At 53.6% G+C, this 25,038-nt stretch overlaps 7 protein-coding genes and 1 non-coding gene across 8 annotated transcripts; 2 read left to right on the top strand and 6 right to left on the bottom strand.

Annotated features, from left to right (window-relative positions):
* Positions 1-2,246: 2,246 nt before the first annotated feature.
* J4E90_006352 (uncharacterized protein) lies at positions 2,247-3,121 on the bottom strand (the record flags this gene model as incomplete). Its single annotated transcript, XM_051435898.1, has 2 exons — positions 2,247-3,017; positions 3,116-3,121. 2 exons carry the CDS (start codon positions 3,119-3,121, stop codon positions 2,247-2,249), a joined length of 777 nt encoding a protein of 258 aa, XP_051290756.1.
* A 2,605-nt stretch (positions 3,122-5,726) lies between these two features.
* Positions 5,727-7,047, bottom strand: J4E90_006351 (uncharacterized protein; the record flags this gene model as incomplete). Its single annotated transcript, XM_051435897.1, has 2 exons — positions 5,727-6,888; positions 6,944-7,047. The coding sequence occupies 2 exons, from the start codon at positions 7,045-7,047 to the stop codon at positions 5,727-5,729; spliced, it is 1,266 nt and encodes a 421-aa protein (XP_051290755.1).
* A 1,376-nt stretch (positions 7,048-8,423) lies between these two features.
* J4E90_006350 (uncharacterized protein) lies at positions 8,424-9,687 on the bottom strand (the record flags this gene model as incomplete). The annotated part of the gene is made up of 4 exons (XM_051435896.1): positions 8,424-8,669; positions 8,723-9,284; positions 9,340-9,593; positions 9,658-9,687. 4 exons carry the CDS (start codon positions 9,685-9,687, stop codon positions 8,424-8,426), a joined length of 1,092 nt encoding a protein of 363 aa, XP_051290754.1.
* A 721-nt stretch (positions 9,688-10,408) lies between these two features.
* J4E90_006349 (uncharacterized protein) lies at positions 10,409-11,879 on the bottom strand (the record flags this gene model as incomplete). Its single annotated transcript, XM_051435895.1, has 2 exons — positions 10,409-11,426; positions 11,524-11,879. The coding sequence occupies 2 exons, from the start codon at positions 11,877-11,879 to the stop codon at positions 10,409-10,411; spliced, it is 1,374 nt and encodes a 457-aa protein (XP_051290753.1).
* A 206-nt stretch (positions 11,880-12,085) lies between these two features.
* On the top strand, positions 12,086-13,414 carry J4E90_006348 (uncharacterized protein; the record flags this gene model as incomplete). Its single annotated transcript, XM_051435894.1, has 4 exons — positions 12,086-12,386; positions 12,439-12,533; positions 12,582-13,166; positions 13,217-13,414. The coding sequence occupies 4 exons, from the start codon at positions 12,086-12,088 to the stop codon at positions 13,412-13,414; spliced, it is 1,179 nt and encodes a 392-aa protein (XP_051290752.1).
* Positions 13,415-13,965: 551 nt separating this feature from the next.
* KRR1 (ribosomal RNA assembly protein krr1) lies at positions 13,966-15,096 on the top strand (the record flags this gene model as incomplete). Its single annotated transcript, XM_051435893.1, has 3 exons — positions 13,966-14,025; positions 14,082-14,651; positions 14,704-15,096. The coding sequence occupies 3 exons, from the start codon at positions 13,966-13,968 to the stop codon at positions 15,094-15,096; spliced, it is 1,023 nt and encodes a 340-aa protein (XP_051290751.1).
* Positions 15,097-17,107: 2,011 nt separating this feature from the next.
* Positions 17,108-17,181, bottom strand: J4E90_006346. The gene has a single exon. It is a non-coding gene; the product is annotated as a tRNA-Ile (tRNA).
* Positions 17,182-22,321: 5,140 nt separating this feature from the next.
* Positions 22,322-23,923, bottom strand: J4E90_006345 (uncharacterized protein; the record flags this gene model as incomplete). The annotated part of the gene is made up of 1 exon (XM_051435892.1): positions 22,322-23,923. One exon carries the CDS (start codon positions 23,921-23,923, stop codon positions 22,322-22,324), a length of 1,602 nt encoding a protein of 533 aa, XP_051290750.1.
* Between the last annotated feature and the right edge of the window lie 1,115 nt (positions 23,924-25,038).

Genomic DNA, 25,038 nt, shown 5'->3' with positions numbered 1-25,038 from the left:
GATCGTTGCCGCATACTCAGGAGGTAGGATAAGACATTCGCCCGTGTCGACAATCAGCCTATAGGGCTGCTTGCCATAGCGTTTCCTCGCGTCGCTCAGTATTGCTCTTCCGTTCTTGAGGAACTCAATTCGTTTTGATAGGGTGGTCTGGTTCCAGCGTGGAGGATTTGCTAGCGGATGTTTCTGTTTTCCGCTGGTGCTAACGACGACCGAGAGTACGCCTATAAGCCCTAGCAAGATGGCAATCATTGCTGGGAAAGACTGCGCCATGGATACTAGGGACAAGTTTGACGGGGCATATGGGACTTGTGGTAGCCCGTCAATCGACATGTTGGACAGCATCTTCACTGCGAATGGTTGGACCAGTGCGTAAAAGAAGGCGCATCAAGTAGACTTATACGGCAGTCTGTGATCAAAGACACTGACAATCCCTGGCGTCACGAACGCTGATCCTGAAAGAAAAGTCTTCATCACGATAAGCTTGGTGGGCTCTTGTCCGGCAATGTCCTCTATTCTGAGCGTATCCGTGACTTCGTTGTAGACTGAACCTAGTCGTGCGTCCACTTTCGACGCTGTAACAATCCACTTTGAACGATACGCCAACCCACTGTGGATGCTGTATCGACTCAGTTTGAACGCTGTATCATCCCACTTTGGACGCTGTGTGAACCCACTCATGAGTCGTAGTCCACGAGAGCGATAACCTCTTCATTCAAACGAAACACCATGATCCTAAGGCTTCTGCTTATACCTGTATTGTATGAGTTATACATGCCGTGCGCATTATCTTCTTCTGTTCTGTTACGATGATGCAAACTAACTGTAGCCATCTGCAACTTCTACAACACCTTCAAGGTCGTGATGTAGATGTGAAGGATTTCTCGGATCGTCAAAACGGAAGGTCAAACGATGCCCCGTTGTTCTGAATCCTACGTCATAGACCACGCCAGCAAACCCCCTTTTCTTTTGTCGTGGTTGCGAAATGCGCAGAGAAGTATTCACCGTTGCGATAAAGGTGGAGCCATAGTGGGGACCAGGATACCATAACAGCGTGTGCGGAACCTGCTGACTGACTTGGTCCAATGAGATCGTAGCAAATTTGAAATGCGCATAAATTATCTGCATTTTCGCTCGCGCTTTCATGCGATCGCAATTCTGTGAACTTTTCAGCACCACCCTGCACCGTTGGATAGAGACGTGTTGGAGGAGGCGCGTAACGCGGCGCTAGCACGCGAGTGCCACTTTTCTCATGACCTCCCAACCCAAACACAGACACGCATTCACAGCAGGTATCTTCTATCTCTGATCACGCGCGGACCAGATATTGGAGGTATACATCAGGCGTTCAACATATACCCTTCACTATAGTCCTTGACATGGAATACCTACCTGCGTTATTCCCGTTCTGTGATGCTATACAGCACGCCTTCGCTATACCTCCTTCTTATGACACAGAACGTCTCGGATAACAACTATGGTGTCGTTTGCGCGTCTTGATTACACTGCGCTTCCCCCTGGAGTTCCCAGTACCGCGTCAAGCGGAGGAAGAATCCTGCACAACGATCCACACACGTCCCACTGTGGTATAGACTCCAGGTTCAGGTATAAGAAATCAACCCTGTCAAAAGCACGAGTAGAAAAACATCATATCGCATTAAGCCTATCTCAACAGCTATGAAAATGACCCCCAAAGCACGCACCATATTAGACGGGCCCATACACCCTGACGAACAAATACTCAACACGATACATGATCTCTTGTCCTCCTCGGCATTGCATTCCTCGATTCTATCGAACTGGCCCATGAGCTCATCTCATTCATTCCGCTTAGTACATTGGGTCGCCAACGGCTGTGATAGATGCGGTGCATACACCATTCTGGCAGTATCCGGCGGGCGTAAGCCAGCCCCACAGTTCTAGTCAAAGTTAGCGTCGAGCTGTGATGTGAGGATGGATGAAGACCTACCAACTGACTGTCCATTCTGGAAGATGGCATTGGCCGCACCCGAGATGGTCGCAGAGCAGACTTGTGTACCGCTGAGCTGATCGCAGGTGATGATGAAAGGAGCCGTCGCGCTCAACGGAGCACTGGCAGCACCATAGCAGCGGCCTCCGTCGCACCATGCTGCAACGCTAGTGTTCGTGCCGTAGTTGTTGCCATCAACAAGGAGGTTGCTGATTGTACCAGCTACGGTGATGTTGCACTTGTATGAAGAGTCACATGCACCAGACACTGTGACACTTTGTTAGTCGATTGAATGGCTTGTGGGTAGAATGGAGCACTTACTGAGGCCATAGGCAGCACCAAGAACGCCAGAGAAGGCTTTGTCGATCACGCCCGGCATCGCGGGGAGGTTGTCGAGCGTGAGCTTGCCTTGTCCCTGGACTGGAGCGGAGAAGGTGGACGGCAGAGCAGTGGAAGCTGTAGCTGGAGCGGAAGTGGGCGCCGCAGTGATGGTAGCTACCGATGAGGCCTTGACAGATGAAGCTCCCAAGCTAACGTCGACGGCCAACAAGGTCGAAGACGAGACCTTGACTCCCAAAAGAGGTGAGGACGATCCACCGACATTGACACCAAGCAGAGGTGCGGTACCCGTAGTTGTGGCGGCTGCGCTGCTGGCCTTCGAAGTGATGACTGAGCTGGCAGCGCTGCTGACCTTAGAGACGATGGCAGAGCTGCTGGCCTTGGAAACTACCGCGGAGCTGCTAGCCTTCGAAACGACTGCTGCACTGCTAGACTTCGCAGTGACGACTGCAGCTGCGCTGCTGGACTTGACGGCTGCTGCGCTGCTGGTCTTGAGAGCACTGGAGGTCTTCGCGGTGGTAGTAGCGCGTGCGTCGAGGACTGGCGCAGCTGCAGCCAAAGCGCTGAAGAAGGTGATGGTAGCGAGGAGCTTCATCTTGACTGATGCAATGAACCGGGTGATTGATAGTAGTGATCGAGGAAGCGAGAGAGATGCCGAGGAGGACAAGAGATTAAGAGCGAAGGTAAAGCTGTGAAGCTTGTAGAGCGAGAGCTGGAGATGCTGAGGATGCCTTCTTCATGCAGTAGAACTGGCGGGTCTTTATGTGTTTCTCCAAGACGAAGGCCGTTGTCTTGGAGTATCCCTTGGACCAGCATCATTTGGATTTCCTCCTCAGCCACGACCTCGATCGATGTCGACGAGCAATGCAAATTGCAGTCTACTGCTGTGGTCTGGCCCTTCCCATCGTGAACGTGCCCTGGATCTAGAACTTTGGTATTCAGAACGGCCACAAAGAACGCTTGGTGTATGCCATCGGGATTGCGCGAGGCTGCCGGAGGTGGGTACCTGCTTTGTAGCACCTTTCATTGGTGCGGACCCGATCCGCGTCGCGCAGTTCTCCTGAGTAGCAACGTCTAAGCAATTCCAAGGTACGGGTGCCGTTCCGCCATAGGCTTGAGTTGAGCAACACGATCTGGAAGCGGGCACTAGCGCATTGCGCAAAGGGCTGGCCCGTCGACCTGGTTGCTTCATGATGCGACAAGGCGCCAAGCAGCCGATTTGCATTCGATCGGATACGGTCATTTTGATCGAGTGCCATGTAAGGTTTGGTGCTAGGACGGCTAGCACTAGTTCCCGCAACCATAAGTGCTCGCCAGAGATGGTGCCCAACGCGGGGTTGGCTTTCAGGGTGCAACACCTTCTCCATTTCTGATGATGCTGATGTACAAACAGGGTAAGGCCCTCTTCCCCACGATGCAGCCGTTAGATACGAAGGGACGTCTTCATGGATGAAGTGGGTCTTTGATCGGCAATCTTCCAGCGCTCTTGTCTTGCTTGATGGTTGAACACTTGACAAGACAGTCTCTCATGGATTTGGTGACTGACAAATTCAGGTCGAAGTCGTGATTGTTTGTTGGGATGCAGCCTCTATCACAAGCCTCCAACGACCTCACTGCAAGCCTCGAGCAGACAAGACACGCCGCCGATATCATCTCACTGCTCCGCGCAACGATAGCGCCGAAGGAATGAATGCACCTCTACATCGAATTGGAGTTTGGGCTCGTTTCGCGCCGACCATCGAAGTTGTAATCAGGAGCGCGCAACGATAGCGCAAATAGTGTTGGGTTGAAGCCTCGTTCTCGCCGGCATGACGGTATCATAGATCGTCACCACTAGCGTAGCGAACCGTTTGATCGACTTTCCACGTTTGGATCGGCGCAGGGGTGACATCTTGGTAGCGATCGTGGAATTAGTATGGTGAGGGGCGGGACGACTGCCGTGCGGACGATTGGCATGGTGCGCGTGAGTAACGCAATAGGTGCACTATGGATGCCTCTTCCGGAGGCCCCGCCTTGCGTTGTGCTGCGAAGGGGCTGGAGTTGTAGATGTCCAAGAGAACGTCAAGAAGTGCCTGTTCGATCTCCGCTATTGAGCGTGAGAGAGGGCGACGAGTCTCCCGGGGGTGTGCATCGTGTTGCTCCGCGCAGATTGTCATGCGTTCTCCAGCGATCCAGACTCTGCCAGGTGAAGTCGGCTTTGGGTCAGTGCACGTTGGCCTAAGCTTCACACACCTTTACACACTCTGCACTCAAGTGGAAGCTACGACTTGAGAACACAGTCGGCAACACCCGAGAGACCTCGGAACGGTGTTACGTCCAAGCTCAGCATAACGTTATTTGGAAAGACCAGGTACCTGGGTAGGATATGAGCGCGTGGCGTATGCAGGTTTACTAGTAGTGTATGCACGACGAGTGGGTGTGCCTGAACGCCTCAGGAATCAACCTATGGTCTGGCCCAACGTCATTTTCCGGAACTCTTCCCGTCGCGAGGCTAATCCAGCGCTGATGTCTCCAATTTGAACCCAGTGGACGACACACATAGTATTGCTTTGTTCGGTGGCTGCATGGAGAGGTTGATAGTACATGCACACCCAAGGAAGGCTGAAACCAATGGAAAGTTGAGTGCGGGTGTAAAATACACGGATGTGCCCCAAGGACTCTACTCCAACGCGCCTCTAGGGATTGGAGAAAATGGATGCGAACTGAACTGGCTGTACAGTGTTGATGATGCAGTTGCATATGCCATTAACACCCTTCGGATTCGCATCAGCAACCCCAAATGCCGTGTAGAAGTGCCGAACACTTTGAGTCAATGATATCGGCCTTTGTTAGAGATGACGCAGTAGTCTCTTAGCGAAGCGAATGATGTTTCCCAGCTGTGGACGCTACATAGTCAGAATAATTGTGCGTCCCCGGTAGCCAAGTGCGAAGAGAATGCAGATGCGACGAAAGGTATGGTAGGTAGAATGAGTGCCTTGTGAACGCTTAGTAGAGTTCATGTGATGTATCTCTTTCACCAGTGGTCGATGAGGCATAACCGCGATGTGTATCATAGCCCCTGCTTTAGATGGAGAGCCCGTCCTAGATAGGTATCGACCCGCCAAGAGAACGTCATGGAGACCCGTCCGCGCGCAGGCAGATCTGCGGGATGAGAAAAGTTGAGGAAGCGGAAACCGCTCGAGGGACGTCGTATTACATCGTGTGACCGCTGTCCTTCCGGGTGTAGAAACCAATGCTTATCCTGGCAAATGGGATTCCACTCGGTCGAGCCGTTCGCTCCTCCAAAACTGATCACAGTCCGTGGGACGATTCCTAGGCGGAAGGTCTCTGCGGTCGAAACAAAGCCCTCGGCTGAGTCTTCTCGACGACACCCCGTTGTCGGCGATCGTGGTATGAATGCGCTGCATGCTCATGCTCATGTTCAACGACCGCGTCCCCTCCCCCTCCCTCTCCCCCTGCCACCTCCTCTTCCTCTCCCCCCACCCTTCCCTCTCGGCGCCGACCTCTCATAAACTTTGACCTCGTCGAACGGAGCATCAGCAATCCTCAGATAGCTCGGTATACCATTATCCACTACCGCCACTACTACATTCCTGCACCCATGCTTCAGTCTCTGGTTTGGGTGGCCGCCATCGCCCTTGGGTCTGTCTTCCGGCACCTGTGCCATGAGATCATTTAGCTGTGCGCCTGTTGGTATAGGTGTCGAGCGCGCGTCGACGACGCATATGCGGAAGTCTGGGGGTCCGCGGGCGGATTTCTTGAATCGGGCTGTGGTGCGGTAGACGTCGAAGTGGACGCGGTATGGGTTGTCTGACGAAGGCGGGAGCATGAAGGTGGGTGGGACGGAGCGGTCGTAGGTGGGTATCAGCTTGAGTAGGCGGTAGACATCGTTGTAGCTTCGGTACAAGCCTGGCTTGATGAGCGGGCCAAAAGCGAGCTGCTCGGATGAGATGTGGTATGTAGGCTCACTCAGTCGACGCCACAGATCGGAGAAGAAGCGTGTGATGATTGCTGGCCCTGTTTCGGTCTTCTCTTCTGTCTTGGGCGGTGCTAAGACGACGTCTCCTCTGTCATGGTCCCATGTTCCTGTTCTGAAGATGACGTATCCCGATCTCTTCAGTCCTGCGTAGACGTTATACATCTCTAGTGTCAGCTTTCCACCGACGCCGCTTTCAAAACCGATGAAAGCAGCATATGCCGACTGCAAGCTCATTGGCGCGCCGTCTTCAGTCCTGTACACCGTCTTGTCGCCCACCTCTCGCTTGACCGGCCACCGAACATCCAATGTCCCTCGCTCGAGCAAGAACAAGGCTTCTTCTGGCAGTAACCATTCTCTTCCGCCTTTATTCGTTCCTATTGTCTGAAAGTGCTGTGAGCGGACCTTGTCGACGCATGCCATGTTGCGCTCCGGGTCGTACATGGCCAGGATGTGGCCCTTTTGCGTGTGCGTGCGCTGCCACGAGAGGACGCCGTGCATGGCCCGCCGCGAGGCCTCGAGGGTGTCAAGTTGAAGATTCGTCTCATGACTTTCAAAGTCCTTTTCGCCACGTTTGGGTAGTGTGGGATGTGCGCTGTCTTGTGCCCTGGAGTGATCATATCAGCATTGCGATCAAAGATAGCCAACATGTGAAGGCGTACGTGAGCTTGTCAAGCTTCAGGAAATCTTGCGCTTCCTCTGTGGGATCGTAGTCAGCAGCGTCAGGTACGCGCAAGTGCGACGCATCTTCGTCTGCATCGGCCATTGTTATAAATTTGAAGTCGTAGCGAGTGTCATAAGTTGGGATTTTGGTGATGGTGGGGAAGATTTGGAGAAAGTAAAGTTGCGACAAGGATCCATGACTCCCGCGGCGGCCCTTTGCGCTAGCGCCGGCTGACATCTCGCCTATACTTCCCCTATCACTATCACACCTCCTCCATGACATTCGGACCCCATTAGGATTCGATCGCTGTATGATGAGCTGCCTTCCCCGAATCCTAGAGATAACGCAAACGACAACCATTTGTGTAGGACCCAAAAGTGGACTTCTCACAGACGATCAGAGCGCTTCAGTCCTGCCAATAATGCAAGACGCCAGAAGCAGTCGAAAGAAAGGCAGCATGCAGTTACCAGGGCCTCGCGCATAGAGTCTAGATGCAAGACTTACCTACGTTTGTTCATCGCGACAGATACACTCAACATAGGTATGCCAAAGGTTGCATGTCGCGTAAAGCGTTCCCGCCAGCCGTGCGCCACTCCGCCTCGCGATTCGAGGAACGACCAACCACGCCTCTGCGACGCATGTCTTGAGGGTGCGCATACTTGTGTAACATACGCTGCAGTACAACTCATCAAGTTGCGGGGTAACATCCGTGGCTGTCGCTCTTAGGAAAGATGACATTCCTTCAAAGCCTCATGAATCGGTTCACTTAGCTATGCGTCGTTGAGTAAACTCACGTCTATCATTATCCCATCTAACTTATCCTCTTCTCGCGCGAGTTCATACTACGCTCATCTCGAGCAGCGGATAACAGTCCGGAGATGGCAAAGAAGAAAGGTCCCCCCAGTACATCCCGCATGTTCCCATCTCTACACCCAGACATTGCCCTCGCCGTCTCAGAACACATAACCCCACCACGCTTCAACGACAAAAACACCAGCCAAGGAACCAGCAAAACGTATTCAACTTTCGTCAAGGGCGAGTTCCGATGTTACGACCCCACCTGTCCGACACGTGGTTGGAGATGGACGAGTGGCAAAGTAGCCATATCAATACGACAGTATGCAGACGGCAGCTACAACGCCGAGGTATTCAAACAACGCTGCAAGCAGTGTGATAAGCTGGGAATTCTGAAGCTGGACAAATCCTCATATTTGGAACGAGTTTCATACCGGCTTTTGGTGTGGAAGGGTGTGAGATTAAAGCGGCCTCATTACAGGAAAAAGACGAGCAAGCCACACAAAACCTGGCTCTGCGAAGGTTGCAAGCGAGGAATTTGTCGAGAGGCTGATGGATTGGGTTTTGAGTAGGAGTGGAGATTTCGCATTTGCTAGTAGTGCACCAGCTGCATCAGTATCGCTATGACTACGTTAAGTTATGCAGAGACACCATGTTTAGACCTGTGTTGTTGTGTCACAGGCCTAGACAGCAGAGCTCACAGCCGCATCCGCCGCACTCGCCTTCCCCTTAGGCGCCTGCGCATCAAGCGGGACATTCAGCCCCAAGCGCTCCCTCGTAGTGTACGTCGCAATCCCACCGTTCGTATCGGCCTCCGTAACGAGCTCCTTGCGACGAGTATCAACGAGCAGACGGATGAGATCAGGACGCATGTAGTGGCCCGAGAAGTCAGCCAGCGCTTTGGTGAGGTGGCACTCGTTGAGATCGATCTGGGATATGTTAGTAGACTGGTAGGAGCGAGAGGACAGCGATAGAAGCTTACATCAACAAAGAGCAGACCATCAAAGTCCTTATCAGGCTTGCAGTAGAGACTGCCATCAGGGCGGTAGATACGCGCATGACCGTTGTAAGTACTAGGATCAGTCTCCGGTTCCACACCCTCAGGAGTCGTCTTCTTCAGCCCCTCCACACTCAACCGCTGGAAGGGAGCAAGAGTCCACGTGCCCGTCTCAATCGCATACGCCGGCGTAACAAGATCACTCGCCGGATCCGCCACATTCGTCGCCGGATCGGGATACTTGAGCGTCTCCTTGCCCGGGTAGACGGGCCAGGCGGCGATGTGGATTTGCTCGCCTTCGGACACGTTGAGCGCTTTGAGGAAGGGGTTCATGTTTTCCCAGCAGTTGAGCTGGCCGAGGCGGCCGAGTTCGGTGGGGGTTACGGATTTGAAGGTGTCGCCTGCGCCGTCGCCGTAGACGAGCTTCTCGACGTGTGTGGGCTTGATTTTGCGGCGGTGGTTTATGACTTCGCCTGTGGGATCGATTAGGGCCTGCGCGAGATACAGCGTTGCGTGATCGATCTCGGAGAAGCCGAGGGAGACGTAGCTGCGTGCGTTGTCAATCAGAGTCGCCACACCCATCTAAGACGACTACAACTCACATCTGGTTATCCCTCGCCGCACGGCGAATCCGACGGAACTCTTCCGAGTCCATAGGAAGCGAGTTCTCACGGTACCCCTTGAGCATGGGAAGCGATTGCTGGTAGTTGACCTTCCACATCCAGTAGGGATAGCCGGGGATCCATACTTCAGGGAAGGCGATGAGCTTGCAGCCTGCGTCGCCGGCTTCTTTGATGAAGTTGATGGTTTTTTGGACGCCGGCTTCGAGGTCGAACCAGCAGGGCTCGGAAGTGACCTGTAGTTTGATCAGATGGATGGAAAAGGGGAAAGTAGGGGGAAGGGGAAAAGTGGAAACGTACACACGCGGCCTTGTACTTGGTGAGAGGCATGATGGCGAGATGGAGACTTTGCAGTGGTGTGTTTGGATAGTAGATGGAAGTTGAAAGTATGATCGATGAATGATAGCCACAATCGAGCGTCCTCATTACCTCTTAAATACCCAAATCCGCATCTCCAACCCCCTCCTCTCTGGTCACACAACAGTCTCCATACACCATCACGCCCATTCTAGACAACTCACTGTTTGTCAGAGTAGCGCCAGGAGCATCTTCCCTGCAACTGGGCCTGCAGCCGGTTAATTGACGTGCTTCTGCGAACGTGGTGTGATCTGCCGATAACCAAATGCGAATGAGAGCACAGGAGCACTCGCAACGACTGCACCAGACAATAGAATTGTGGACTGATGTTCAACATCGACGTCGATGCGTCGTTACAAGCGTTGATGCCGCAGATGCCGCGACCCAGTGTTAGCGGCATCATGACGGTGCCGGTCGGCATCTCTCGCCGGGCTACGTCGTTGTACGACCCGAACGACGCCGTTAGTTGATGGAACGCGTGTTTGACTTTGATAGAAAGGCCGATGAGGAAGCGACAATTGTCCCTGTATCTGTCGGCGTATGGTCGTTTGCTGCTCGGAGATCGGGCACGTAATGCCGATGGATATCCGCAGACTTGGAGCTGTTGTCAAGAACATCGAAAACGACACGACCGAGAAAGATGACGAATTGAAGTTATACTAGTTTCTTCGCAGCTCCGTCTCCAGAACGAGGCCTATGCCTTGATGTTCGCTGGTTGCTTGTAGTATTTACTGGGAATGAAGGGCATCTTAGTCACGACAGCCTTCCTCTTCCTGCCACGCACAATGACCTCAACTTCAGTTCCTGCCTTGTGCATACCGTCCTTGACATAACCCATCGAGATGTTCTTCTTCATGGTGGGCGAAGGGCAGCCAGAAGTGATGGTGCCAATCTTCTCACCGGCCCCGTCAACAATCTCAGCACCCTCTCGTGCAGGCGATCCTTCTACAATGAGCCCGACACGACGCCGTGACACACCACCGCCCTCGGACTTCTTCTTCAGTTGCTGCAAGATGACGGAATCACCGTGGAAGCCGCCTTTTGCGCGGCGGTCCTTGCCGATGATCCAAGATAATCCGGCCTCGACTGGTGTGGTCGTGTCATCAAGATCGTGGCCGTACAAGCACATGCCCGCCTCTAGTCTGAGGGTGTCGCGCGCTCCTAGACCTGCGAAACGCAACTCATCCTTGGCGGAATCGAGCAGGAACTGGGTCACGGCTTCGGTGGCATATGCAGGAATGCTAATCTCGAACCCATCCTCACCCGTGTATCCACCCCTGCTGACGAGCACTTCGGCATCGGTGCCCTTGATGACGGCGTTGGCGCATTGACCGAAGTAGAGCGATTCGAGGTCCTTCTTGGACTTGTCGTCTAGCACGCGCGACAGTATCTCGGCGGACAGCGGGCCCTGGAGGGCGACCAGACCTTGGCCATCGAGTATGTTCCACTCTACGGGCTGATCGGGGTGTGCATTCTTCCAGGCCTCTAGCTGCGTCTTGAAGTAGGCCGTGTCCTTTTCCCTGCAGCCGGCATTGGTGACGACGTAGAAGCGGTCGGGGAGACGCGTGACAACCGTGTCGTCGACGATGCCGCCGGTGGAGTGCAGCAGTGTTGACAGCGTAGACTGGCGCACGGGGAGCGATGACAGCGACGACGGGGTGATGCTCTCGAGGAAGGCTTCGGCGCCAGGCCCAGAAAAGTGGTGCTGGACCCTGACCGAATTAGCGCTGAACGTGATTGGGGTACTGAACAACAGTATTCATAGGATTGATTCCGATTGAACATAGGGTTCTTCGTTACTAAACTTACATATGTCCAACGTCGAACAAGCTGGCCTTCTCGCGCGTCCAGTTGTGAGAGTCGATGATGCTCATGTCGCTGTACTGGACGGGCATGGCATATCCGCCAAATGGCACAAACTTGGCGCCATACTTGCTGTGCAGCTCGTACAAGCCTGTCTTGCCCAGTTGCTCGTTTGCGCCTTCCGAGGACGCATATCGGACCTGCTGCTGCGATAGTCGAGTGAGGTTGCGGGGACGTGGGGCTGGAGTCGCGCGCGTTCTTGTGGAGTAACCCGCGACCTGGGCGTACTCTGCCCTCCAAATGCGCGGCGCAAGACCATTGACGACCGGGCGCATCGCCAGAGCAGCTTTTTTCGAGGCCATCTTGCGTGGGTGAGGAGGAATTCTGGTGTTTGGTTCCCCGACGGGTATACACGGCCGACTATATATCGCCAATGACGGCAGCTCCCAGCACCCTAGGCCCCGACGAGGCCCAAGCTCCCCCGACTGGATTCCATCCACCGAAACGGCCATCGTTCCCATAACCGCCTATATCGCGCCCCGACCGCCCCAGACGAACCGCAGCAACCATGTCCAAGGGGAGCAAGTACCTGCTGGTGTCGCTGCCGACGTCCATCTCGCCCTCGAACCACCAAGACGACGCCCTGACTGCCCTGCGCTCCACCGTGACCAATGACGTGGGCACCACCTCGCCCTTTGCGATTCCCAACTTCAAGATCGGAACCCTCGATGCGCTTGTCCAGCAGGCGGATGATCTCTCCAAGCTCAACAATGCCTGCGAGGCGGTAGTCGCCAAGGTCGGCGACAGCCTAAGGCAGATACTCGACGGCGATGAGGGCAAGATACAACAGCAGAAGACGATCAACGACAGTAGGTGGACTGCGCAGTATGCGATTGTTGTCTAGCAGCTCACATGACGTAGAGCCTGTCGACCAGTATCTGCGCAACTTCCAGTGGAACAAAGTCAAGTACCGGGCAGACAAGTCCGTTGCCGAACTCATAGACGCACTGCAGAAGGTGAACACTACACACGTATCACGCTGTACCTTTAGCTGACAAGGACAGGAAATACAAGGCATCGACAACGACGTCAAGTCCAAGTTCAGCCAGTACAACCAGACCAAGAGCGCCCTCCAAGCCGCCGAGCGGAAGCGCACAGGAAACCTCGCGACCAAGTCCCTCGTCAACGTCGTAAACCCCAAATCCATCGTCCGCGACTCGGAATACCTCGATACGCATCTCATCGCCGTCCCGAACAACAACGTAAAGGACTTCTACAAAGACTACGAAGAGCTGTGTCCCATGGTCGTGCCCCGCTCCGCCAACGAACTGGCCAAAGACTCAGAATTCACTTTATTCGCTGTCACCACCTTCAAGAAGCATTCCAACGAGTTTGTGCACAAGTGCAGAGAGAAGCGGTGGACACCGAGAGAGTACCAGTACAAGGAGGGCAACAAAGAAGAGGAGGCCAAGGAGGCAGAACAATTAGCCAAGGACGAGAAGAAGCTCTGGGGCGAGGCGTTACGGCTGGGCCGCACAGGATATAGTGAAAGCGCCATGATCTGGATTCACGTCATGGCGTTGAGGGTGTTTGTCGAGACGGTGCTGCGATACGGTCTACCGCTCGACTTTGTATGCGGCATAGTCCAGGTGAGTTTGGCGTACCACGAAACCCACCACGTACCTGCTAACTTTCCCAGACCGATCCAAAGTCAGCGAAGAAGGCGAAGTCAAATCTCGATTCGGCTTACGCATACCTCGGCGGCAACGCCTTCGGCCGCGACAGCAAGGGTCGCATCCAGAAGGACGACCAGGCTCTGTCTACTGACATGGCACAAGCTGGTCAGATGGAGCAAGAGTACACGGCGTACGTGTACTACGAGTTTGAGGTGCTATAAGATGTTGTTGAAATGGCAACGACCGTTTGATGGGGGGGCAGCACGGCTTAGACTCATAGTTGGAGTTTGTAGATAGCTTTCCGCGAAAGCAGAATGAGAAACATGGCATATTACATTTCCGTCCATGCTGATCAACGTGCAGCGCAAATTTGGGACAGTCTGCAAGTTGTTCACATCAATCACATTTTCCGATGGCTCCCTCCAGAATCTGGACCGCTACATCCCCTTCCAACCAACCAATCCATTGGACATGGCCCGGATACTCCCCTCAGTTTCAGCGCCATACGCCCACTTCATAAATACTTTTCGATCAGCTGATATCTCAGCTGTGGTACCGGTAGAAACACGAGTCTGAACGCTTGGAAGAAGAGCGCATGCGATGAGGTGATGCTAGATTGAGTGAAGGAGTACGTGTTGCGGAGTTAGCACTGTCAGATCCGATGTGGCTAGGGCGGTGGCAGAATCTTAGCGCGCCTGGCGTGAAAGTGCAACTTCTAGAAAAAAAGTTACCCGCACCCAATCGCAATCTGACCAACACCGAATCGCCCACCATGCCGTCCACTCACAATGCGGAGAAGCCCTGGGATACCGATGACATCGACAAGTGGAAGGTACGTTCGCGCCAGAATTGCGCGCATGCAGGAAATCGCCTCTAACGCTCGCGCAGATCGAGCCCTTCAAGCCCGAAGACAACACGGCCGGCGCCTTCACCGACGAGTCCCGCTTCAGCACGCTTTTCCCTAAGTATCGCGAACAGTATCTGAAGGGATCATGGAAGTTCATCACGCAAGCGCTGCAGAAACAGGGTGTGGGGTGTGAGCTCAACTTGGTCGAGGGCTCCATGACGGTATGGACGACGCAAAAGACATACGACCCGGCGGCGATATTGAATGCGCGAGACCTGATCAAGTTGCTTGCGCGAAGCGTGCCGGCGCCGCAAGCTGTCAAGATTCTGGAGGATGAGGTGGCCATGGACATCATCAAGATACGGAATCTCGTCGGAAACAAAGATCGCTTCGTCAAGAGGCGGCAGCGCATATTGGGGCCAAATGGATCGACGCTGAAAGCGCTGGAGTTGCTCACGGAGACTTATCTGCTGGTGCAAGGAAACACAGTCGCGGCTATGGGTCCGTACAAAGGCCTCAAGCAGGTCCGGCGCATTGTCGAGGACACGATGCACAACATCCATCCCATTTACGCGATCAAGGAGCTCATGATTAAGAAGGAGCTCGCCAAGGTAGGCCCTCCATGCGCAAGCTATACGAGAAACCCATACTGACCTTACCCAGGACCCCGAGCTAGTCAACGAGAGCTGGGACCGTTTCCTCCCCAACTTCAAGAAGCGCTCCCTCAGCAAACGCCGCGTACCCCACAAAGTCACCGACAAGACAAAGAAGACATACACGCCGTTCCCGCCGCCGCAGGAGAAGAGCAAGGTCGACCTGCAGATCGAGAGCGGAGAATACTTCCTGGGCAAGCATGCAAAGGAGAGAAAGGTGCAGGAAGAGCGGGAAGACAAGATGAAGGACAAGATGGACGCAAAGCGGAAAGAGAGAATGGCCGAATACGTTGCGCCGGAGGAAGATGGCGGGGAGAAGAAGAAGAAGAAGCGGAAACGGGAAGAGGGCGAGGGCAAGGAGAAGAAGAAGAAGAAGCGCAGCTCCGAGGGCGAGGCGGCTTGATCTGTAATATGCGAGTTTGACGCTGCAGTGTGTCGCGTTGCTGGAAGTGGAGTATGGGCGCATTCCTTCTTGTTGGGAGAACACCATAAAAGCATTGACAGGTGTTTAGGTTAGCTTGATAAGTTCAAATACCCAATTCTGTATTACTACCATTACGTCTCGCTCAGTTGACGCTTCTCGCGCTCAAGTAAGCCAACGGCTTGGCGCTCTATACTTAGCGACACATGCCAAACGTCTTGCGTCTCATCCGCCAACATGCCATCTTACGCAACTCGACTGCGCACGCTGTTCATCATGTTGACACGAACCCATATTAACAGGCTGGTCAGTTCTCGTATGCCCTTACCGGAGTCAACCCACAATGCGGAACCGTCTCATTTTCTTCGCCTACGCTGCACGCGTTGCGTCTTCGACAATACCTTGGCGTGAACAATGCTGGCAACAAAGTCCGCTCTACACCCTCTCTCTCCAAACCTCACTTGACGGATCCCAAGACTATGCATCCTGCTCTCCATCATCCCTCCTCTCAGACACACGAAACAAGAAACAAAACTCACCCTACGCACCATGGTCCCACCAACCCCTCTGCACCCCCCATCTCTCCGGGATAAATGATACGCTCTGCATCTACACAGACGTTACCTTCAGCCAAGGCCGCGGAATCTCAATCGTCACAACACCATCTCTAGCCCGGGAATTCGCCTCCTTACCCGCTTTCCTTGATCCCTCAGCCCTTGCTTCGGATAATGTCAATACACCAAGCGATGTCTACACCACAGCCCCCCTCCCCGGAAAAGGCATCGGCATGCTCGCCACCCGGTCCCTCAACTTCGGCGATGTAGTAACAAGCTACACACCGGCCTTTATCGCATATCTGGAATCTGAACTCTCGACCCTAGATCGGGAGAAGCTTTGGCGCATCGCGATCGAACATTTACCCAGGGAATTGAAAGAGAAGTTTTTGGGCTTGGCGACGGTGTATGGTGATGAGAGGGTAAAGGTGCAGGATGTGGTTAAGGCGAATACGTTTCAGGTGGTTGTTGGGGGAGCGAATCATCTGGCGGTTTGGCCGGAGACGAGTCGGTTGAATCATGCGTGTGCGCCGAAGTATGTTGTTCCTTTCACGCAGATCCATCAAGAGGAGATGGATAGGGGATGAAGAGGGGATATGCAGCGTGCATGCTGACCAGGTGACAATAATAGTGCGCAATACGTCATCGACACCAACCTCTTAACGCATACAGTACGTGTTACACGACCGATTGCTACGGGCGAGGAGATCACGATATCGTGTAAGCTTCCTCTCTCTTCTCAACGACAAGATTGCTCTAACTCCCGCAGATACCTCACCCCTGGAATCAACATCACAACGACAACAACACCTACAATCCGGCTTCCACTTCACATGCACCTGCCCCCGCTGCCAATCCCCCTCCTCCGACGCCACCCTCTCACACATCTACGCCCTCCAATCCCAACTCAACGACTGGTCACCCACTTCCTCAGCTTCACCATCTATGGCGGAAGGCCTGCTAACGATCTACCGCGGAGAAGGGTTGGAAGGCTTCATGGATGTAGCCTATGGTTTTGCGGCACTGGCGTATAGTGCTGTTGGAGATGCCGACAAGGCAGTGGAGCATGCGCGGAAAGCGAAAGAGGCGATTGAGATGAAGGATGGGGTTTGGACGGAGAATTGGGGGGTTTGGGAGGGGTTGATGAGGGATGTGGACGGGCATTGGAGTTGGAGGCGGAGACTTTGAACAGCGTTGAAATAGGGTGAAGATAAAGCAAATCTGTCAACGTGTCTCGCTTTAGGTATTATCTTCGAGGAATCCTTCTTGAGCGAAGGTGGAAAAGAGAGATTGACAGTCATGCCCACAGATATAGTGATTTCGCAAGGTTGGATTCGCGGAAACGTTCCTCTAGATCAACCTACTAGACCTCTAGAATAGAGTTTCTGACATAGGATCCTCACCAAGAGGCAAAAAGAGCAAAAAAGAAAGGACTTTAGTGGTCACTACGAGGGTCGAACTCGCGACCTTGGCGTTATTAGCACCACGCTCTAACCAACTGAGCTAAGCGACCGATGTTGTCTTGTCATTGGATGAAAAAATTCGAAAATATGAAATACTTATAGTACGCATCATTTGGAGCCATCACGAGCAGCAACTTCGTAGCGGGGGCTTAGGGAAGTCTGCAGGAAGGTGGGGTACTCTAGACGGAAGGAGTTGGGAAGAACCTTCCGCCTTGCGCATTCTTGCATTATTACTCGTGTGTTCGAAGCAATGTTAACCTCTCTTCCGATTACTTAAACCCAGACACAACGGACAAGCTACCTAACTATCGTTCGCACTCTCTTTCTTAGTCTTAAACGCCTATCGTAACTGCTTCTCGCGCGTATGCGTAGTCTCTATAAGATGTTAAGCTTAGAAAGCGACCGCTATATCTTCGATTTTGCGGCTTTGTCGCTGGGACAGTTAAATACATATAGGTAGCATAGGAGATCCTTGTTGTTGACGGTCGAGTCGGTCCTGTCGATCTAGCTCTTCATGAAGCCCTGCTACTCTTCCTATATCCTAATCCTATCTTATTAACCTAAATAATCTGGAGGATGTAATCAGGTGGGTAACCCGTCCACAGGCTTGGCTTGAGTTACTTTGCCTCGAGAACGCCCGCGTTGAGCTCTTCCACGTCGCTTTCTTCTACTTCGTCCTCGTTAGACTCTTTACCTAGGTAAGTAGCTGCTCTGTTTGCAGGAGAGGCGCCTTAAATTTGGCCCCCGCCTTCGCGATGGGGACTTAAGCTGTGCTAGGGTTCGAAGGCGGCTTGTAAGCGTTGCAGAGAAAGGAGGTCCTTACCGCTGACGTGGAGATCTAGTATAGGCTGATTGAAGCAGACGCAGTGGTATCAATGAATGAAGATGTCGTTACATTGCACCCGGGAGATGTCAGTACGTTATCCTTGCTTGAACAAGACGGTAAAATTACTGCGAGTACCTCCTGGCTATGCTTTGAAAGTACGTTACTGCTTCCAGCAGTCATTGAAGCCCTACAGGCTGCAGCGAAAAGTATGGCAAAGTATGTTCTCGGAGTTCATCGGGCGCCACCCGACTTGGAACGCCTCGTTTGGCTCTCAACTACCAACGAGTCGGTGGAGGCGTTAATCGATCGCATTGGGCAGCACCATTCCCATTTCCCGGGTTTAAGCGGCGCGCTGGCGTGGTGCAATTGTATGGAGGAACTTGTAAATTCGGTTGTGTTGTCTTCCTGCGCCTGCGCTGGGCGCCTTGCTTGATATTGCATGTTTCACAAGCCTTGGAAGTAAGCTCAAATAAGCTCCTCATCCAATCAACAAAGCAGTTTCTCATTTGCCGAGCCCTGCTAACATTGGAAGGCTGACATGCTTCAATAACACAGCCCACTGCACAACTTGGGGTATTCAGCATGGATATTGTTATCATCTTCTTTGTCGCGCTCGTTCCGTGGTCTTACCACCAACACTCCCAAACAACTCCAAGATGGATAAAATTGTCGAGTGGCTACAAAAACCTTCCAAAAGCGATCGCAAACATGAAACGCATCCGCTGCGATACCGTACGAGAGCCTTTTGGTTGCTCGGCTTCTACGTCTTGCTTATTGCTGTGCCTTGGGCGTTAACATGCGTGCTTGCGCAACGGCCGATCAACGCAACATCATACGTGCGCCAGCAAGGCTTCACTGACAGTGAAATCGCAATTATGCGCAGATGGAAAATTGCAGTCGATGTACTGAATGCCATCGCAGGGTTGATCACTAGTAAGCAACATACATATGTGCCCCACCAGCTACTCATTGCTGACTGCGTGAACCACTTTCCAGTCCCAGTTTTATCTGCAATTTTGGCGCAAGCAGCAGTGATCTATTGCCAAAGGCGCAAACCGGATGAGTTTTTGAGTCTCAAAGATATGTTCGCCATAGCAGATCGTGGGTGGACAAATCCGTATGTGGTCTGGAATTCGCTTCGAACGCGGCCGGCAAAGCTGCGAGCCCTCGGTAGAAAAACAAGGGCGAGATTTCTAGTCCCTGCAGCCTGTCTCATCGTCCTCGGAGCCATACAACAACCCCTGTATCAGGTTCTGGTCAGAGTCGGTACAGTATCTGTGTTCACGTCAACGTGTCTCCCCTCTTGGTACTCGTACAACAAATGGTGCGACAGTCCGGGTGAATGGGGCCCTGACATTTATAAAGAGATCGGAAGAGACCTTGAGCCTGAGACCATGGCTACCGTGGAGCACCTTCCTATGCTGTCCCGAGTGATCTCGGGCTTAGCAGCGTTTTCTGACAGTGAACAGCAATTTCGTTTATGGAGTATCAACGCGACATACAAACGGCCGGACACGTGGGATGGATGGGGGCTCCCTTGGGACTCGTTGAGCCACTGGCTTTTCATGCGAAAGGTTCGCTTCTATGATGACCCTATCCCGGATTTCTTTGTGGCAGGCCTTCCTAGGGGAACTACGACTGGAGTGCTACGCCAGCATCTTATGAGGCTGAATTCGTCCGTGGTCTGCGACGAGGTGGATCCCAGTGATTTCCCATCTCCATGTCCGGGTGATCGACCCTTGGCTGTGTCCTGGCAAGGCGTGTTCGAGAAGAACGTGCGCATATGCGTCCCAGGGAATTACACAGCCTTCCCTTGGACACTTGATCGTAGTCGTCAGGATTATATCGAGGAGATATACATTGACGTCAATCATACAAGAACCTTTCATCCGTACCGACGCTATGGAGGCCCGCTTTCCAACGCAAGCTACAGCGTTCGCTGCACAGCAACGACTACCAGGGGCTATTTCGAACTCGGAAATAACTTCAACAACAATACGTATGGACCATTGATCGAACAATGGCCGCGAGCTGTACAGATGACAGACAACTTCGACTATTGGACTGATTGGCCCGATGTTCCTTCGGGAAAGTACGTCAGACCGAGAACGACATAGCGTAGCATCACACTAACGCGAGGCAGACTTAACTCTCGCCAATTTGGTGATCCACCTCCTTCTTATGTCGACAATGCTGACCCTTTGAGCTGGAAGGTACCAGGTCCTCTGATGACAAGTACGCTTGCGTTATTTGGAAGAGGCTCATGGCTAAGTTCGGCCGGTAAATACTCGTCGAAAGCATCATCGAATGTAACCGACGACACCGAAGATTACAGGGACGCTTCATGGCATCTGTTTTGCCATGGGATGCCTTTCTTAAACCTTGGATTGCTATTCGACAAGACGAACATGAGCTCGCTCGACAAAGGCTTGCTCAGGAGGGAACTGATCCACAACGATGGCTTTGCGTCTGCATGCGACTTAGCCGATCTGGCTATACCCAGTGGCAAAGAGGTGCGAGAGGAACATGTTCAGCTCGCTACGCACTATCTCCTTGCTGCTTTTGCTCCAGCTAATGTAACTGGGACATACATCAACCCAGAGAACCTACTAATGGCCGCAATGTTTGTCGCAAATGAAGCTTTTCTTACTTTGCTTCTCCCCGAGGCTAATAAACAGGATTCTATCCCAGGGGGTCGTGTAATTTATAACTCTCCCGGTGCTGCTGTGCAAAAGCCGGTTTTATCAAGAATGGCACTCTTGATACTTTCGCTTCTGATAGGCCTTCAGTTACTCGGCTTAGCCTACTTGGCCTATTATCTACAGCACGTCCCGACCTGGTCGGGCCAGCTAGACGCCATGGCTATGGCTCGAATCGGAGCAAGCCTGCACAGTCGCGGCGTACTTCCAGCCATCGGTCCAGTGAGCAAAAAAGATATCGCTGGTCTCAAGACTGTTGGGGGCTTGATTGGGATTACTGAGAAAGTCCCGCGTCGCAAAAGCTCAATCGCCACATTTGTGTTGCCCGAGCTAGCCACTACAGGTGGACTGGAAGTCGAGTCGCAATGGCTCAATCCGGATGAGCACTATCATGAATTCCCAATCACCAGATCTGTGTCGCCCGAACTGGCCACTACAGATGGCTCGGACGCTGAGTTGCAGCGGCTGTATCTGGCTGACGAGGGTCGGGGAAGCTTTCGAGATAGCCAAGGTCGCGAAAGCTCATTGAACAGATCCATGGAAATACTACGAATCAATTCGGCTGGCGAAGGTTGTGAAAGCTCTGAAGATAGGACGAATCGAGATACTGCTAAGAGCTCAGATGCCGAGCTGGAGCAGCCCACTTCAACTGAAGAGTTCCGAGGAAGCTTTGAAGAGCCCAGCACGAGCGTTAAGCTTGGGATAGACGCCCCAAGACCGATTCTTGCAGCAGATATACCGCGCCGGAATCCGGTTGTACTCGGTTCGAAAAGAGCTTGGAGAGCAATGTTCAAATCTGCGAAACCCTCGTCGGCCGGCCAGAAGTGAGTGAGTCTTTCAGAGAGGATCGAGGTCATTTGTGTGCGGGATGATCCCGGCTCTTTCATGATTCCTCTTTCTTCACCGTAAACAGTAGATCTCTACCATATACATAACCACATCAATGCGCATTTTACCTTCTTCGTCGTTGTCGCAACGTGTTTCACAAACTGGTAGTTTCGAAAGCAGAAAATAATGTAAATTACGAATGTCTAGCGCACATCAACAAGGCGTCTTAACTACGTATCAGCGTGACAAAACCTCCAGAAAAGCAAACCCCAGTCCTGGTATCATCAGCTCGCCGAAGCAACTGGCAACCCAATGAAACGCCGCGAACAAGAAACAAGTTGCGAAAAATAAGACATTATGCACTATTGCCGCCGAGCCAGAAGATGCAAAGGGCGACTTTTGGTATCCGATATGCTACAGTCCAACAGACAGGACGGATGTGTATGTCGTTGAAGAGGTATATACGCCGAAGAAACGCCAATAGGTATGATACAGTACAAGAGAGATGCGGAACAGGTAATGAGATGGTATGATGGGGGGTATCAAGAGGTCTGGGCTCCACGAGCCGACGTGACGTATGTAGGTTCTGCGACGGGAAGGGATGGATGGAAGATGCTGCGCTCTTATCGATCGACAGTCTTGCCGTCCCGCTAGACGGCAACTTCAAGGCCGAAAGCGGACGGGGTACTCGGGGTACGTCTGTCCGGCGAAGTCGATGGGTGTAGACGAGACCGACGACGGCTGTGTCATGGGCAGGAGCACAAGGTCGGCTTCATGCATGGAGTCGGTCCATTGCACTTCCATCTTTCTTTGCTTCTCCCGACCCGTCTCTACTAGTCACCTCTGTTGTCTGGCGTAGGAGCTTTCCTGCGAGGGCGAGAGGCGCGTGTCGTAGGGGAAGGAGGGGGAGTGTGGTTGTGGGATTGGGGGTGAGCGACGCAGAGAAGGCGAGTTGCGCATGTTATCCGAAACGAGTGTTGCGGCTGCGCTCTGGGTTAGGGGTGTCGAGGTTCCGGCGACGGGTGTTCCTTTTGAGGAGCCGCCGCTGCCTGAGGTCCGGTGCGCGGTTCGGACCGTCGATGGTGTCGCAGGAGAGCGACCACCTACTCCCTGCGGAGCCCGAGGTGTTGTACTGGCACCGCTTTCAACACTGACATGCCGGTTTCGGGGTGTGGTGTCGCGACTGTCACTGCCCGCACGCCGTCGTGGCGTCGACTTGGGCGTGGTCTCGTGGCCGTTGCTTTCCTTTTGCCGGGGCACAGACTTGCTGGCTGTATTTGCTCGACTGCGTGTAGGCGGTGTTGACTGCGCCTGTGTGGACGGGTCCGTAAGTGGTGGAGCCTCTGCTGCTCTTCTGCTGCTTTGCCGATTGGGAATCTTGGGAGGAGTAAGAGATTTAGTTGCTGGCTCCGATCTGCCCCCAGCTGCTTGTGGGGTGCTTTGTGCGACAGGCTCGGGGCTCGCCATGCCTCCGACGCGTGGCGTACCTTCCCAGCTCTTGCGCTTCATCATGCGACCCAGGATACCCACAAGCTCAGCAGCGTCTTCGAACTCAGTGTCATCCATTGCTTCTTGCGCGCGGTAGACATCCTTAATTGCACGTCGAGCGACGCGCCGCGAGGCATCATGGTCGTGGACACAATCCCACAAGAACGCGCTGTGCTCGAGCGCGACCGACAAACGCAGTGGATGTGAGCCAGGAAGGAACGAGGTGGCGTACTGAGTGGCGGTGGTGAAATACCCACTAGCTAACGGAACGAAGTTCAGCGGTGGCAAGATGAAGGAGGAAGGCTGCGGAATGGGAACCGGATTGAGGCCCGGAGGCGCGTTGATCGTCGGTCCCGGTGATGGTGTGCCGACTGGCCCTCCTGCTGCATAAGGATTCGTGACGAAGGAAGTCTCGGATACGATGGAGTCGATGGGTTCGCGTAATGCTGGTTGTTTGCCTGCGCGCTTCGAAGGGGGTGACAAGCCTGGGGGGTCGGTCTTGCGACCATGTCCATTACTATGCTTTGGTGGTGATATTGGTAAAGGGGGAAGAGCAGGGTTGCGAGGATCAGTGCTTGTCATGTTCATTGTCGTGACGGGCGGTTGGTTGTGGAAGAGGCAGAAGATGTGGTAGAAGCTCGCGCGCAACTTGACGCTCAGCACTCTGCACTCTGGCCCATGCTGGTTGTCCTGCGCATAGGGCAGCACGTATAGCTCGAGTATGGAGAGTCCCTCGCGAGACATCCAGAGGATATGTTGATAGGCCGAGAGTGAGGGAGTGTCTCGACTGGTGTCCAGCTTGCGAAGCTTTCGGGCGCGGATGAGTCTCCGGGCCAAGAGAACTGACAGACCCAGAATCTGATAGAGAGCGCTGGACAGGAATGGGCTCGTTTCTTCAGTCTGCTTGGCTATCCGGCCAAGGAACTTCTGGTCAAAGTCCAGAGATGCCATGGTTCAGTGATGTAGTCTGGATGGTTCGTAAGTCAAAGCTGAGATGCAACAGGGGAAAAGCGGATTGGTGATGGTTTTGGCAACGAAAAGGACTCAGATGAATGCTTGCGCCAAGTACAGGTTGATCGTGAAGTGAATGGTAATGCGCGACTCATGGAGCACTAACCTTAACCGCCAACCCGGACCGTTGCGCTGTATCCTCTGGAGATAGACACAGTGCAGCCCGGCCCAGGCTGACCGATGACACCGCGCGCTGATGCCGCGCTGGAGATGAGGCTCTGGCACCGGTGCAGCGCGTGCTGGCCAATTGATGTGTTTCGGTAGACGACGCGATGTCCGTGCGCGACCCTTGCGCGGGTGAAGGTCGATTCTCGTGATGGCCCAAGTGGGAAAGCGCTACTCGGAGATTTGTTGAATTAGGCGATTGCGATGGAGGCGAATATCATGACACAACGTGTAGATATACGTTGGTGAAGAATGCTGGGCGCAGAAAGATGAAGCGGTGGAAGACGGTCGTGGGAGCGCCACGAGTGATGAACTGTCTGGCCAACTGTCAGTCTTGCTTCCAGATCATGGGAAGCAGCAACGGCTCACCTCGATCGGGATATCTGGAAACGGATAGGGCGAGACGGTGTCGATGGTTAGGGCGAGTGCCGGTCTCTTATTCGACGGCGGGGGTGATGGCGGAGCCAATGGGCGGGCGCAAGAGGTGAGGCGCTGCGAGACCCTTTTGCGACAGGCTAGCAGACGTCAGACGTCAATTGCGCGGTGGATGTTGAGGGTGCGAGGCCGTGGACAGCGCATTCATGGCGACCAAGCCAGCTTTCCTCGTCCAGCGCGCACGAGGCAATGCGACCGTCTTAAGGGCCGTGACGTCGGCAGGCGGTGTGGCAGCGGTCAGTGCAGCTGTTTGGGACGCCGAGGAAGCGAAACTGGGCCGCGCACACTTGCAATGCCTCAAGCTCGAGATGCTTGGGATAGCCGTTCGATCGCGCTCAGGGCAGGCGGCGGGGCGTCTTCTGGTGATGCGCAGACCCTTGCGCTCGGCCTGGTGTTGAGGAGCGGGCGGCCGTCGCGATGCGAAAATGACAACTTCACCAACGGCGCAAAAAGGA

The sequence above is a fragment of the Alternaria incomplexa genome (genome assembly GCF_024043165.1).
Source record: "Alternaria incomplexa strain BMP 0042 chromosome Unknown scaffold_8, whole genome shotgun sequence".
In the NCBI taxonomy this organism is placed as follows: domain Eukaryota; kingdom Fungi; phylum Ascomycota; class Dothideomycetes; order Pleosporales; family Pleosporaceae; genus Alternaria; species Alternaria incomplexa.
This window is presented reverse-complemented; position numbering and strand designations above follow the sequence as displayed.